Source organism: Citrus clementina, unplaced genomic scaffold (assembly GCF_000493195.1).
Source record: "Citrus clementina cultivar Clemenules unplaced genomic scaffold, Citrus_clementina_v1.0 scaffold_6, whole genome shotgun sequence".
NCBI lineage: Eukaryota > Viridiplantae > Streptophyta > Magnoliopsida > Sapindales > Rutaceae > Citrus > Citrus x clementina.
In genome coordinates this window covers 16,187,090-16,200,876 of record NW_006262139.1, presented here as the reverse complement: position 1 = coordinate 16,200,876, position 13,787 = coordinate 16,187,090, and the positions used below count along the sequence as shown (strand labels likewise).

Sequence of the window (13,787 nt, the reverse complement as noted above, 5' to 3'; positions counted from 1 at the left end):
TTACCCCAAGAATCTAACTTAGTCAAGAGTTTGTTAATTCTCTCTTTCAGTTGCCGAAGTCATAATATTAGGCTATAAGAAGAATGCCTTTGTGTTTACCATTTGTTTTTTCTCGAAAGGAACAAAGGAAAAATCAATTACAGTAGATTCTAGTTAATTCTCTTTTTCAGTTGCAAGTCACAATATTAGGCCATAAGAAGAATGCCTTTGTGTTTTCCATTTGTTTTTTCTAGAAAGGAACAAAGGAAAAATCAATTACATTAGATTCCATGGTCTATCTTGTTACAAATGCTACAACATGGTACCTTCTGTATGCACAACAGTGTAAATATCACAGTTGGAGAGAAGGAAGAGCGGATGATGATGACTGGAATGCACACTGTTGTTGACATTTTCTGTGTTGGGTGCGGCTCAATTGTTGGATGGAAATATGTAAGATATGGATCATAACTCATAAGTTGCGATCTTATGATGTTAATGTTAACAGCCTATTGGTGCATCATGTAGCTGTTGTAACTTTATCTTTGCTTACTGATTCCAGGAGGCTGCACAAGAGAAGGCCCAGAAGTACAAGGAAGGAAAATTCATTCTTGAAAGGTATCCAGTCACTGTTGCACTGGTTGAAGTTAAGCTTTTCACAGTTCTGAACAAGGTTCTTGATGAGCAGGTTTAAGGTGTTGGGTCCTGATGGTAGCAGTTACTTGGTGAGCCAGGAAGGCCAAGTTAGTGGAAGTGATGCTGATGATGCTTGATCACCAACTTTTTGGTAGCTAATCAAATTTTTTAAGTGTATATTCTTTAGACTCTACACCCTTGTTTGCACTGCCGCCTGGGGTTTTAAATTGGTAGCTTCGCCATTTTAACAGTTTTGCGAATAGCATTAGAATTATCAATTCCAGTTTATCTGATAGAGGAATCTCTGTTGTAGCGTGAATGTTGGGGCCCAAGCCCGGTCTGTGACTCCGATATGCTTAGCTCATTTGGTTACCAAACAAGTTACAAGTGCCATAACATGCAAATATTACAATTTGAGATTTTTTTTTTTTTTAACTAATTAAGCATCAGGTTACTGTATTACATAGAGATATTTATAAATGACAATAGATCATTGCATCATTGCACTAATATTTATAATCGGATATATATATGAGATTTACATTATTATATTTTTATTCTATGAAGTATATGTCCAGCTAAATATCCCTCACGGGGGAGGATGTCTCTATTGTATATCGCATTTCGTAAGGGAGAAAGACGTTATAAATAATCTCTACCCAATTATGTTTAATTGAGGGAGTTTGAGTCTGTAGAGACTTGAACCGTTGCTCTTATAGTCATGCTTGACTTTAAGAGCAACGGTTCACCACTGGGCTACAAGTCCAAGTGGCAATTTGAGATTTATTAAGAGTCGATCTTAGAGGTTTACTCAAGTAATGGTGATGATTGATGAATGATGATATAAGCAAAGGCGGGATCACCCTAATTATGAGGCAACCCCCAATTATGAAAATGTTAATTTTTACGTACTTCAACTCCTCGAAAACCAAGGCTTGGCCTCCTCATCTTTTATATATTTTGAGTTTATTTTTTTTACAATATCTTTCAAATATATTCATACCCTAAACTTCAAAATTTTCACTGTGAATTAGCCTCTAACAAAAAATTTGAATCTTCGACGCACTTTGATAATTCCCCAAATCGAAATCCAAATTCTGCCGATATAAGTGACATTGAATTTCAATTTGCTACATGGGAGTAGTCAATTATTTGCAATTTGTGTGGCATGATTCGGACCTCATGAGAGAGGAATGTTTCAATCCTTTAATTGAGTGCTTCCCTTGTGCTCCTGCATAAGACATGCTTCTCCCACAATTTTCGACGGAGACGCCTCAATCGTGGAAAATTCTAGAGACCAACAGACCAAGTGACTCCCACGTGGCCCATGTTCAGCAGCAAGACCTAAATTGATCACTCTTTCATGGTGAAATTGAAAGGCCGAGATTAGATCAAACCATCAATCCTTACCATATGGGGCCCGACAGACGTACGAGATGTGGGACACTAGCACATGGCATCCGGTTAAGTGCACTGAATCAGACTCCCGATTTAACTCTCATGTGGAATCGTTGTCACTGTAGAAAATGAGACTCTTCGGGTGATTATTGTTAGAAATTTGCCTCGTATACGCATTTTTACGTATTTCACACTTGAGTAGAAAGCGTAACCGTAGTTACAAAGATCTTTGCTGCCGTTTGTATTTTCATTCAGTAACTATTAGTAAATCAATGAAATGGTCAAAATACCCCTAAGATAAAAAAAAAAAAAAAAAAAAAAAAAAAAACTCTTAATAGCAATCAATAGGGTGTTGTTCGCTAATAGAATGAATATGTTTTGCTCCTAATACACCAATAAAATGAGAAAAATGATTTGACATTGCATTCTCATTAACTAAAAAAAAATATTGCTAAAAATTTTTAAAAATTTTAAAACTTAAACTAAGAAAATCATGTTTGTTGCAAGCAGTTCAAAAAAAAAATTGTATTTCCATTCACAAAACACTCCATTCTTAACTTTTTTTTTTAATAGTTCCATTGAGATTTATAAAACAACAAAACATTAGAAAAGAAAATATACAGATTTATAGTTGAAGTTACAAACAAATAAATATACCAAGTGTAAAAAACAATTTGAATTTAGAACCAACCGAAGATCTTCTTTAGTTCTTTGGAGTGCTCCTAGTAGCACGATATTTTGCAGGCATTTCTTTTGCCTTAAGAAATTCTTGTCCACCTCTAACTACAATCATTGCCATTTTCTCTACTATTCTTTGTTAAGTAAGACCTATCGTATTTTTTATTTTTTAAGTATATTCTGTCTTCTTCCTCTTTAATTGTTCCTACCCATTATTTGAATATGTTAAAAATGAATCTTATTATTATTAAATATGTGAGATTAACTGAGAGCACACTAAAATGCCAAACCCCAAAGGACTTGTGGTTGAGGGCTTGAGAGGAAATTTTTTTTTTTCAAACAAATACGAAATTGAAATTGAACTTATATTATGGGCAAAGCAAGAGAATTGAACATGCATTAGCACATAAATAAGTAATGCATTTCAGGAAGATCAAGAGTTCCATAAGGTTGCTTCTATAGCAAAAATATTTGATTAAATATATCATAGCAAATCTTGTATTTCATTTTTAATCATTTTATAAAAAGACGAAATTCTAAGCAGTTACTAGAAAAGAATTATAATCAATAGTGATTAAATGAGAAAGCAGACTCAAACCTTATAAAATTTAGATTAAACACAAGTTTAAAAACACATTGAATTATGTTTTTTAAATAGTGTTTAAATTTAAAAATACTATTTAAAATAAATTTTAGGCGAGTTTAAAAATTACATTAAATTATGTACTTTCAAATTTTCAATGGTTCATTTTCCTTTGCCCGGGTGATAAACCGTAAGTCCATGACCTCAGTTTAGTAAGGTTTCATGTATTTAACACTAGCATTCAATCTGTGCAAGGTGCACCCAACTTTATTTATTTATTAATTAATTGATAGACACTTAGTTTTATTTTTATCAATGAATTTTCAAGCTCTTTCAGAAATTAAATGACAATATTTTACTAGTCTTCAGTGCAGCAAAGGAAAAAGAAGCCGTAAGATCACTAGATCAAAGATTCCCTAAACGGAGAATAAATTTATTGTCATTCCTTAATCTCAGAAAGGGATGATTTTGATTGGTGGAAAAAGAAGTGGTATGGTAGCACTGTTGTAACGTAGTAAATCCTATAAATAAATAAACTGAGAATTCAAACAACACAAAGAGGGTAATCAAATTTAAACCGCACGATTATCGAGGCCCACTTCAACGTCCGGCTCCAGTCTTAAGTCTTAACCTCTCCATTCAACAATTACCGTTAGATCAACTGCCGGGCGCATCTCGAGAAATCAGACAGCCCACGTTTAAATCTCAGCATCTTTTAATAAGGGCCTCAAGTTTGAATTCCTGCATTAGCCTGCTCCCTACTGCCCCTTTCTAACAAGAATTTATTTTTGGCCCTTTCAATTCAATTGAAATAAATCTTCTATTTAGAGAATTTATCAGCTACTTTCGTGTCGTGGCATTTTTATGGCGATCAAGTCAATTATGCTCTTCCATGTGTCTACTTCAAAGAATGTCTTCTATAATTCTTTCACTTTCCTCCTATCATTTTAGATCGGCCTTATGATATTATCACAAAGTTGCCCCTCTATTTAGACGAAAAAAATTAGAAAAAATAATTAAAAATTAAAAAACTCATTCGACCATGTGTTAAGTTTGAAAAATCTCCTGCTTCATGTGAATCACATTTTTATATTTTGTTGAACATTTATCATCATATGGCATGAAATCTGATACAGAGATAATTTGCAACAGTAAATGAGCAAAGGATATGGTTAAAAATTTTAATATTTTGATCTTAATTAATGTGATATTTATTTAATAAATAATATAATAAAACATTAAGTAATCTTATATTTATGATGAGGAACCTGTAAAAAACTATATTGTAAAGCAAAATCCACTCTCTATCCACAGTAAGCATAGAATGGCATTATTGTAAATATAATCAAAATTGAGGTCATTTTCAAAAGAATGTTTCAAAATCTGCAGTTTCGTCCCTTTCTCAAAATTAATTTTTTATTTTTAAAATTTTTAAAAAAATAAGGATACTTACAAGGCAGGGAGCTCCATTGTCAAACCAATACGAACCAGCTCTCCTCAACTCCCTATCCCAAAATCATCGCTTGTCTCTGTCTTTCGGCTCTCACAAATTAACAAAAATCGCTTCTGTTTAAGCTGTGTTTGGCGTTTATCTTTTAAAAATAAGCATATTGTATGGTAGAAGCTGATCATGTTATTTTGAGCTGAAGTAAGTGCTTTCTTTTAAGAATCACTTTCACCCACATCATGCCTCTAAATGTTTTCTCTTTCGTAACTCATTAGCTTAGCTTCTGATCTATGCCTTTCTGTTTCTTTTTCTTTTTTTTTCCTTCCGGTTCTTTTGCTTAAACTCTGTATTGATTCTATTTTAGTTGAGCTGAGGAAGGAAAAACAAAACAAAATCAAAAACTGTGTATTAGAAGAAGGAAATAAAGGAAACGACGTCGTGATGGTGATGAAAGAAAGAGATGAAGAGCTGGCTTTGTTTCTTGAAATGAGAAGACGAGAGAAGGAGAAAACTAACCTTCTACTTCCTCTTAACTCCGACAACCACAATGCTCCTTCAGGTACGGTGTTGTTTGGTTTGTTTATTTATTATTTTGATTATTTTTGGCTTTTTTGAGCTTATTTTGGTAACTCGACCAAAATGTCTGAGGTTGCATTGACTTTGACTAGGAACAAACGACGGAGGATCTCCGATATCAAAGATTGTGTCGTCCGTTCCGATACGCAAGACCGCTGCTGAAAATTTCTTGAATTCGGAGAGTGAAAACGATAAATCTGATTATGATTGGTAATATTTTTCAAAACATCTGTTTGTTCTAAGAGCAAAATGTTGTATTGCTGATTTGCAATGATTAATTTTGGTGTTTACTTCTTAAATACGGATCTTGAATTATGATCTTCTTCTATATGTCTCAGAGTTAGAAAAATTGCGTTGGATTGGATTCATATGAATTGAATTATATAATGTTCTATAACATTACAATCTCTGCTATCATACGTCCAATTGATCAAATTTCATGTGCATTGACTATGCAACATTACAATCTCTGCTATCATACATCCAATTGATCAAATTTCATGTGCATTGACTATGCAAGTTGAGACATGTTAAATTGTTAATTGGTGTCAGTGATCTTGATGATTTTCAAGGTGTTTGGTAAGATAAAAATTAAAATTTTGAGAAATTAATTTGGTTTAATTAATTATTAGAAGTATTACTAAATAGTAATGAAGCTTTAGCTTGTAAACTTTTTGACACGGTGCATGTTTTTAACTTCCTTTAGAAACTGAACGTCATGGACTTAACATTAAGTTTGCAATCTTGTCATCTATAGTTGGGGTGGAATGCTAAGTTAATCTATAGTTCATTTCTCAGTGATTCCTCAACGAGTTTTATCAAATTTTAGCATTGCAGTCTGTTTGCAGCTAGAGCAAATGAAGATGGTTCAAATTTTATATGTCGGAAATAGAAGGCTGATGCATGCATGTAGAGATGGATTTGACACTTTTCCAATTGAAAAATGCTGAGTTTATATGTATTTTATTGCTGTGGTATCTTCTGAAAAAGAATGGTCTTTTAGCTTGAGGTTAATGGGATGTATGTTTTGCATTCAGGCTTCTTACACCACCGGGTACCCCACTTTTTCCTTCCTTGGAGATGGAATCACAAAAAGCCAAACTGAATCAGATGGAGATGCCTAATGCTCGTCCAACTGCTCTGAAAACAAGGGTAAGTTTCTATGTATATAAAGTTCTAGATGCTTTCAAGCCTCGTCAACTGTAATACGTTTGTGTGTATGATCTCGCTGGGATATTTCGCCAAGCTTTAATGATTGTCAAGTTATGATGATTGATGGTACTGTCTTTTGGTGGTTAAGAAAATTTGTGGTATTACCATTTATGTAATAGCTTGTAAATTCCTGCTTCCATGGACTTGCAGCTGGCAAATGTTCAGGAAGATCCTGCTTTGAGGGGTAGTGTCCTTTCTAAGAATCCAAATTTGCCTTCTAGGGTGAACTCTTCCAGTACTGGTGACAACAGGCCATCATCTTCTGGTGGACGAACATCTAGTGCTAGAGCTGCTACACCAACTGGACGCCCCACTTTAAACTCAACAGCTAAGTCTTCAAGACCATCTACGCCTACATCACGGGCCACCTTGCCATCATCTAAGCCTACGGCTCCAGCAGTGAGATCCTCAACTCCGACTAGATCCACAGCTCGTTCGTCAACACCAACTGCTAGACCCACTGTAACAGCTCCTAAGCTAGCACCAAGATCAGCAACACCAACTTCTAAATCAACAGTAAGATCAGCAACACCAACTTCTAGATCAACAACAAGATCTGCTACACCAACTTCTAGAGCAACCGTAAGATCAACTACGCCAACTTCTAGACAAACAGTAAGATCAGCTACACCAACTCGTCAACGATCAGCACCATCAGGTGCATCTGGCGTATCTGCGGCTCCTGGTTGTTCTTCTTCAGTGTCAAAGTCAAGTTCCACAACAGTGAAAAATTCAGCTCCATCACGTGGCACTTCCCCAACTGTAAAATCTCGGCCTTGGAAACCCTCTGAGATGCCTGGTTTTTCACTTGATGCACCACCAAATTTAAGGACATCATTGCCAGAAAGGCCATCTTCAGCTTCTCGGGGCAGGCCAGGAGCACCAAGTGCTCAATCACCTTCTGTTGAGGCTGGTTCTAAGGGAAGACGCAGACAGCAGTCCTGCTCTCCTTCTAGAGTAAGGACTTCAAATGGTAATGGAGGCTGCATTACTTCTGCGCGTAGAGTAAATGCCAGTGATGGTGATGATGTGAACCCAGTAGTAATTGGAACCAAAATGGTCGAAAGAGTGGTGAACATGAGGAAACTGGCACCACCGAAGCAGGAAAATCACTCCACCCATTACACTTCTGCTGGGAAGTCATCTTCATCCCTCGATAGCTCAGGCTTTGGAAGAACACTCTCAAAGAAATCTCTTGATATGGCTTTGAGACATATGGTATGCATTTCCCATTGCACTTTACCATGAAGCTTTGCCAAAGCTGGCTTTGTGGATTGATTAGGAGCATTGGCGTAATGATACTACTACACAATTTGCTTCACTCTATAAATTCTATTAACTGCAATGAAAATCATATTTTGCAGCACATATACATTTGAAGCAACAAGCTTTGCACATTTGGTGGCAAGAATTAATTCATTTTTTTTCTTTTTTGTGTAGGATATAAGGCGAAGCATTAATTCAGGTAGTTTGCGGCCACTAATGACAAACATTCCAGCTTCTTCCATGTATAGTGTGAGATCAGGATCCATAAAAAGTAGGACAGTTAGTGTTACAGACTCTCCTCTTGCCACAAGCAGCAATGCTAGCTCTGAACCAAGTGTCAACAACAACTCCTTTATCTTAGACGGAAATGAACTCGATGACATTCATGATTTTGGGAGTGAGAGAGGAAACTCCTCCCCTGTCAGCCAGCATAGCTCCAGGTGACCCATTTCTGTATGTAGAAGCTCCACCAGCATGATGATTAAGGAACAACCCGTTTCTAAAGAAGCTGGTATTGCATGGCATTGTAATACTTTTATGTATCATTTATTAGGTAATGTTTCCAATATGTTACCTGTATTAGTGATTCTGATGATTCAGCTTTCTGAATCATCATTTGAACTTTTTTTTTCCCCTTCTCTTTCCAGCGATGAGGACTATTTGTATATGAACTTCGCTTTCTGGAAATCAAAAAGCTCCTGCTTTAATCTTTCTACCAGTTAATGAAACACAAACATTTCAAAGCATCATTATCTGTTGCATCAACAAATTTCCATGGGTTGGTTGAGCTGTTTAACATCAACGAATATTTGTAAATTATTTGAATGTTGCCTCATTTGGTCTTCTTAGTTGCCGCCATGTTACATAAGTGTGGCCACAGCTTGACCCTAAACGCCTAGGATTGTGATGTTAGGAGTTTTTAATTATAGCTTGAGCTTTCTTATAGGCTAGTAGTATTAATTTATTTGGTTTTGGTGGATGTCACTATGTTAATCATGAGAAGAAATATTTATTTAGGTTGTTGATTATGAAAATTATAAAATATTTCAGCATCAAAATTGGCTCCAAAAATTAAGATTTACAACAGAAAACAATTTATAACAGTAAAAATTCTAGACTAATTAGAGTAAGGTACAATACAATCTCGATAAATTAATAGTTTTGCGACCATAAAAAATATATTAATTTATCAACAGATTAATAATTTATTAATTTACAAAAATAATATCATGTTTATAATAGGAATTTTTATGAAATATGGTAGTATAATTAAAAAATTTAGTGATTTTTTCTAAATAATCCTTTCAGTAGATTGCATGGCTAGAACACAATTATATGGTAACTCATTGTAGAAAACAACAATAACTTTGGAGGCAATATATTAAGATGATCTTTCTCTTATTTCTCTTAACATTGTACATAGAAAACAACAATAACTTTTCACAAAAAAGGTACAAAAAAAGCAATAATGACTGATGAAATGTCTAAAGCATTATGCTAGACATATTATATGTATTTAGTTTTAAATTAGTTAATTATTAATTTGTTTGTTCGTTGAATCACGTAGAAAAATTAGATTTTTCTTATTTAGAAAATTTATTATCTAATAAATTTATTGAATTATTAATTTACCATGTTAGTGTAAAATTAAGACTGACAAAAATTATTATTGAGATTATCAATTTATCGAATATTAATTTAATGAGGTTCTACCATGTTTTTATTGAATCAAAATATGAGATTTTAGTTATTAAAAAAAAAAAAAAAGGATTCTGATCCAACGCCCTTGATGAAAGACTCCACTAAATATGAAACACTAATCCACTTTTTTTTTTGAAAAGAAAGTACACCTTTCAAAGCATTAAGAGAAAAGAAACAAAACATCCTCTGGAAATTCATCTAGCCAAATATAACGATCTGACTTTTTAAAGCCAACTTTGCCAAATCATGCGCTAAAAAATTACACATCCTGGGGACGTGCTGAGCTTTGAACTTTTGAAAAATTTTCTTGGTTTCTAGAATGTCAAAAATCAGCCAAAAGGTCTCTGTCAAAGTGCTTCTCTTATTATTGATTAGCTCTATCACCCCTATAGAATCAGACTCTAAGATAATTGAAGTTGCCCCTGCCTTGGCAGCTGCCTGCATTCCCCACAAAACAGCTTTTGCCTCACTCAACTTCACATCTCCTGAGCTCTTAGAAGTGCTGACAGCTGCAGCAATTGTTTCTCCTTTATGGTTTTTAACTACTGCCCCCAGCCCAGCAAGATAGTTCACCCCATCCATAGCAGCATCAACATTTACCTTAAGCCATCCTTCTTCGAGGGGACTCCATTGGCTTTGCTGAACATTGTTTTGTTCTGCTAAGAATTCCTCTTCTGGTTGCTTTATTCTTTTGACAGATTCAGCCACGTAACAGCTTTAGCCATCAATATCACAGGGTCATCATATTTTCCTTTGAAAATGAGATTATTTCTAGCATTCCAAATAATCCACAATAAAGAAGCTACCAGTTCACCACTCATATTCTTTTTCTGAAAAAGTGCAGAATGCAAAAGGGTAATGACATCTGGAAAATTAGCCCCTTGAAGGACACTTCCCAAAGGTGAATTTTTCCAAACCTTTCTAGCGATTTTACAGTCCACAAGAGCATGAACTGTATTCTCCCACCCACTCCTACACACTGGCCTCCTGCATCACTTTTTTCTTCCATAGGTTTTCTGCTGTAGGCAAGATATTCTTGGCTGCTCTATAAAGAAAAATCTTTATTTTTTCAAGAATCTTCTGCTTCCATATGGCATTCCACTGGCTTGGGTTCGGGTTGGAGCAGTTAGGAAGGCCTTTGTCGCTTTTGTCCTAACGCCACTTGATAACCACTCTTCACCAGGTATTGACCTCTCTTATCATAGTGCCAAAACAGAATATCCTCACTCTCTCTTCTCGATAAAGGGATTTGCACAATAAGATCTGCATCATCTTTGCCAAAATATTGATATATGATATGCTCATTCCAACACCTATTTCCATCAATTAACTCAGCAACACAAGTTCCACTGGGCAGATTTGGAAGGGTTATGGGCTTAAAGGTTGTCGGCCTAGGGATCCAGCTGCTGTTAAAAATACTTATCTGCTTTCCATCCCCAATTCTCCATCTACACCCTTTTTTCAGCACTTCTCTTCCCCATAATATACTTCTCCAAATGTAAGAGGGATTAGAGCCCAAACTAGCTTCCATGAAGGATGAGTGGTTGAAGTACCTTGCTTTCAAAACTCGAGCCTTAGTGAATCCGAGGCTTGAATGAGTCTCCACCCTTGCTTCGCAACTAGAGCTTGATTAAAACATGAGAGGTCTTTAAAGCCCAAACCTCCTCTAATTTTAGCTTGACTCAAGTTTTCCCATCTTGACCAATGAATACTTCTCTTCTCTTTAGTTGAACCCCACCAAAATTTAGCTATCGCTCCTTGCATATCATTACACAAACCCAAAGGTAGCTTAAAAACACTCATAGCATACGTAGGAACAGCTTGTGCCACTGCTTTAATTATAATTTCTTTACCTCTGCAAGAGAAAAGCTTTTGCTGCCAGCTGGTTATCTTACTCAAAACCTTCAGTTTTATTTCGTTGAAAAAACTCTTTGTCCTCCTCCCTATCATTGAAGGCAATCCAAGATATTTTTCGTGCTTGGAAACAACTTTCAGCTGAAAGATTTGCTTGATCACAACTACCTGATCTGGTTTGGTGCTACTGCTGAAAAACATGGATGATTTTTCCATGTTGAAAATATGTCCCGAGGCCTTCTCGTAGCACCCAAACAACTTCTTTAGATTTTTGCAGTCCTCCACAGTTGCCTTGGTGAAGATTAAGCTGTCATCGGCAAAAAGTAGATGGGAGATAGACAAATCTCTACTGAATTTGAGCCCCTGAATAAGCTTTTTTTGTTTTGCATGTCTAATAAGATTAGAAAAAACTTCAGCACACATAATAAAGAGGTATGGTGACAAAGGACAACCCTGCCTAAGCCCTCTTTGAGGATAGAAAAATCTTTTAGCAACTCCATTTACAATGACAGAAAAAGACACTGTGGTAATGCAATTCATAACTAAATCTACCCACCTCCTCGAAAACCCCATCCTGAACATAATTTGTTCCAAAAAAGACCATTCAACCCTATCATAAGCTTTGCTGACATCTAATTTCAGAGCCACTAGCCCATGGTTTTTCCTTTTGCTATGTCTTATTTTGTGTAAGCATTCATAGCTTGTGATAATGTTGTCGGAAATCAATCTATTTAGGATGAAGCACTTTGGGTTGGGGATATAACATGATGGAGAATATGTTTAAGCCTATTCGCAATTGTTTTGGCAACAATTCTATAGATTACATTGCAAAGGCTTATAAGTCTAAAATCTGTCACTTTCAAAGGTTTAGTAACCTTTGGGATTAATGCAATATATGTATGATTCAAAGGAGCAATAGAGCCGCCATCATTGAGAATATATAGACATGTTTTAATAACGCCAAACCTGACAGATTGCCAATGCTTTTGGTAAAAAGCAGCCGGTAGTCCATCTGGTCCAGGGGCCTTTGTAAGGCTCATTTGAGAGAGAGTTGTATAGATTTCTTCTTCTGTAAACGGGCTGTCCAGATGTTGATTCATCTCTGCTGTGACTGATTGGCTTAGGTTAGTGAGAGCAGCTGAAATGTGATTTGTAGTAGGGCTAGAAGTAGTAAACAATTCTGTAAAATAATCACAAAATTGTTTCACCACTTCTTCTCCATCTTCAACCCATCTGTTTTGGTTATTCATCACTCCCAAAATCCTGCTTTTTTTTCTTCCTCGTTGAGGCTTTGGAGTGAAAGAACTTTGTATTTTTATCCCCTTCTTTAAGCCACTCTACTCTTGATCTTTGCCTCCAATATATCTCTTCATCCATTTGCAGATTTTGAATATGTCTTTCTATAAGCAGAATTTCAGCTCCTTCTTCGTACTGCTTCCCGTTAAACTTCATCTCTGCAAGTCGTTTCTTTAACTGCTCCAATTTTGCCTTTCTATCTCCAAATTTCTGTCTACTCCAGCTCAATAAATGCGCCATTGAATTCTTTGTTGCCTTTTTTAAGCACTGAACAGGATTATTATTCCCCCCACAACTCAGCCCTTCCCACTCTTCTTTCACAATGCACTTACATTCATCATAAGAGCTCCATAAATCCTCGTAGTGAACTCTACTCCTGCTCATTTGCTGGTAACTCACCCCTTTACTTCGAACTTGCATTTTGAGCATAATTGGACTATGGTCAGAGCACTACGAATCTAAATTATACGCCACCAGCTCGGTTGGCCTCGTTTCCCAATCCTTTGACCCAAAAAATTTGTCAAGCTTCTCTTCAACAAAATGGGGTTCGAAATGTCTATTTGACCACGTGAAGGGGTACCCTTTACACTCAATATCCTTCAAATTACATTCGTTTACCACTTCTCGAAACTCAGCCACTGCGTTCAAGTTTCTCTCATTTCCCCCCGTTTTCTCATTTAGATTCAGGATTTCATTAAAATCACCACAATAAATCTAAGAATAAGAGAACAGACCTGTTAATCGCCTCAACAAGGTCCACGTGTGCTGTTTTTGTCCCGCCTCAAGGTGCCCATAAATACCCGTGCATCTCCATTGTCTTCCATCTATTCCTCTAACAATAGCGTCGATGTGATGATTACTGTATGAAATTATTTCCAACTCCAAATCTTCATTCCATAACATTGCCAAGCCACCCCCCATGCCTTCTCTACTCACCGCAAAACAATTATCAAAACCTAACCTTTTTCCAGAATCCACCATTTGTCCCGGCCTCAACTTTGTTTCGCAGAGAAAAAGAATCATAGGCCTGTATTTTTGGAGAATATTTTTCAGTTCATGGAACGTTCAGGTATTCCCCAAACCCCGAACATTCCAACTTATGATATTCATTACTTTCGGCGGGGCTGGCCACCAGCCTCCGCCGATATGTCTTCCATTGTT

At 36.1% G+C, this 13,787-nt stretch overlaps 3 protein-coding genes across 3 annotated transcripts in view; 2 read left to right on the top strand and 1 right to left on the bottom strand.

Moving 5' to 3' along the window:
• LOC18039449 (protein yippee-like) overlaps nt 1-1,010 on the top strand; it is a 2,828-nt gene extending 1,818 nt beyond the window's left edge. The window contains exons 4-6 of the mRNA XM_006429291.2: nt 324-432; nt 542-597; nt 668-1,010. Coding sequence (XP_006429354.2) covers nt 324-432; nt 542-597; nt 668-752 — 250 coding nt within the window. The 3' untranslated portion in view covers nt 753-1,010. The remainder of the gene's footprint in view (nt 1-323; nt 433-541; nt 598-667) is intronic.
• Nucleotides 1,011-4,725: 3,715 nt separating this feature from the next.
• On the top strand, nt 4,726-8,521 carry LOC18039736 (signaling mucin HKR1). The gene is made up of 6 exons (XM_006429289.2): nt 4,726-4,922; nt 5,086-5,280; nt 5,390-5,507; nt 6,335-6,449; nt 6,660-7,727; nt 7,950-8,521. Exons 2-6 carry the CDS (start codon nt 5,163-5,165, stop codon nt 8,217-8,219), a joined length of 1,689 nt encoding a protein of 562 aa, XP_006429352.1. The 5' UTR covers nt 4,726-4,922; nt 5,086-5,162; the 3' UTR covers nt 8,220-8,521.
• A 2,081-nt stretch (nt 8,522-10,602) lies between these two features.
• On the bottom strand, nt 10,603-13,607 carry LOC112097383. Its single transcript, XM_024182588.1, has 5 exons — nt 13,361-13,607; nt 12,637-13,039; nt 12,297-12,491; nt 11,179-11,721; nt 10,603-11,095 (listed from the first exon to the last, which is right to left on the bottom strand). Exons 1-5 carry the CDS (start codon nt 13,605-13,607, stop codon nt 10,603-10,605), a joined length of 1,881 nt encoding a protein of 626 aa, XP_024038356.1.
• Between the last annotated feature and the right edge of the window lie 180 nt (nt 13,608-13,787).

Coding starts and splice junctions, on each gene's coding strand:
- LOC18039736 (XM_006429289.2), top strand. CDS start 5,163: ATGGTGATGAAAGAAAGAGATGAAGAGCTGGCTTTGTTTCTTGAAATG. Junction 5,508..6,334: donor GATAAATCTGATTATGATTG/GTAATATTTTTC, acceptor TTTTGCATTCAG/GCTTCTTACACCACCGGGTA. Junction 7,728..7,949: donor ATATGGCTTTGAGACATATG/GTATGCATTTCC, acceptor TTTTTTGTGTAG/GATATAAGGCGAAGCATTAA.
- LOC112097383 (XM_024182588.1), bottom strand. CDS start 13,607: ATGGTGGATTCTGGAAAAAGGTTAGGTTTTGATAATTGTTTTGCGGTG. Junction 13,040..13,360: donor CTTGTTGAGGCGATTAACAG/GTCTGTTCTCTT, acceptor TCAAAATGCAAG/TTCGAAGTAAAGGGGTGAGT. Junction 11,722..12,296: donor AAGCATTGGCAATCTGTCAG/GTTTGGCGTTAT, acceptor TAATCTTATTAG/ACATGCAAAACAAAAAAAGC.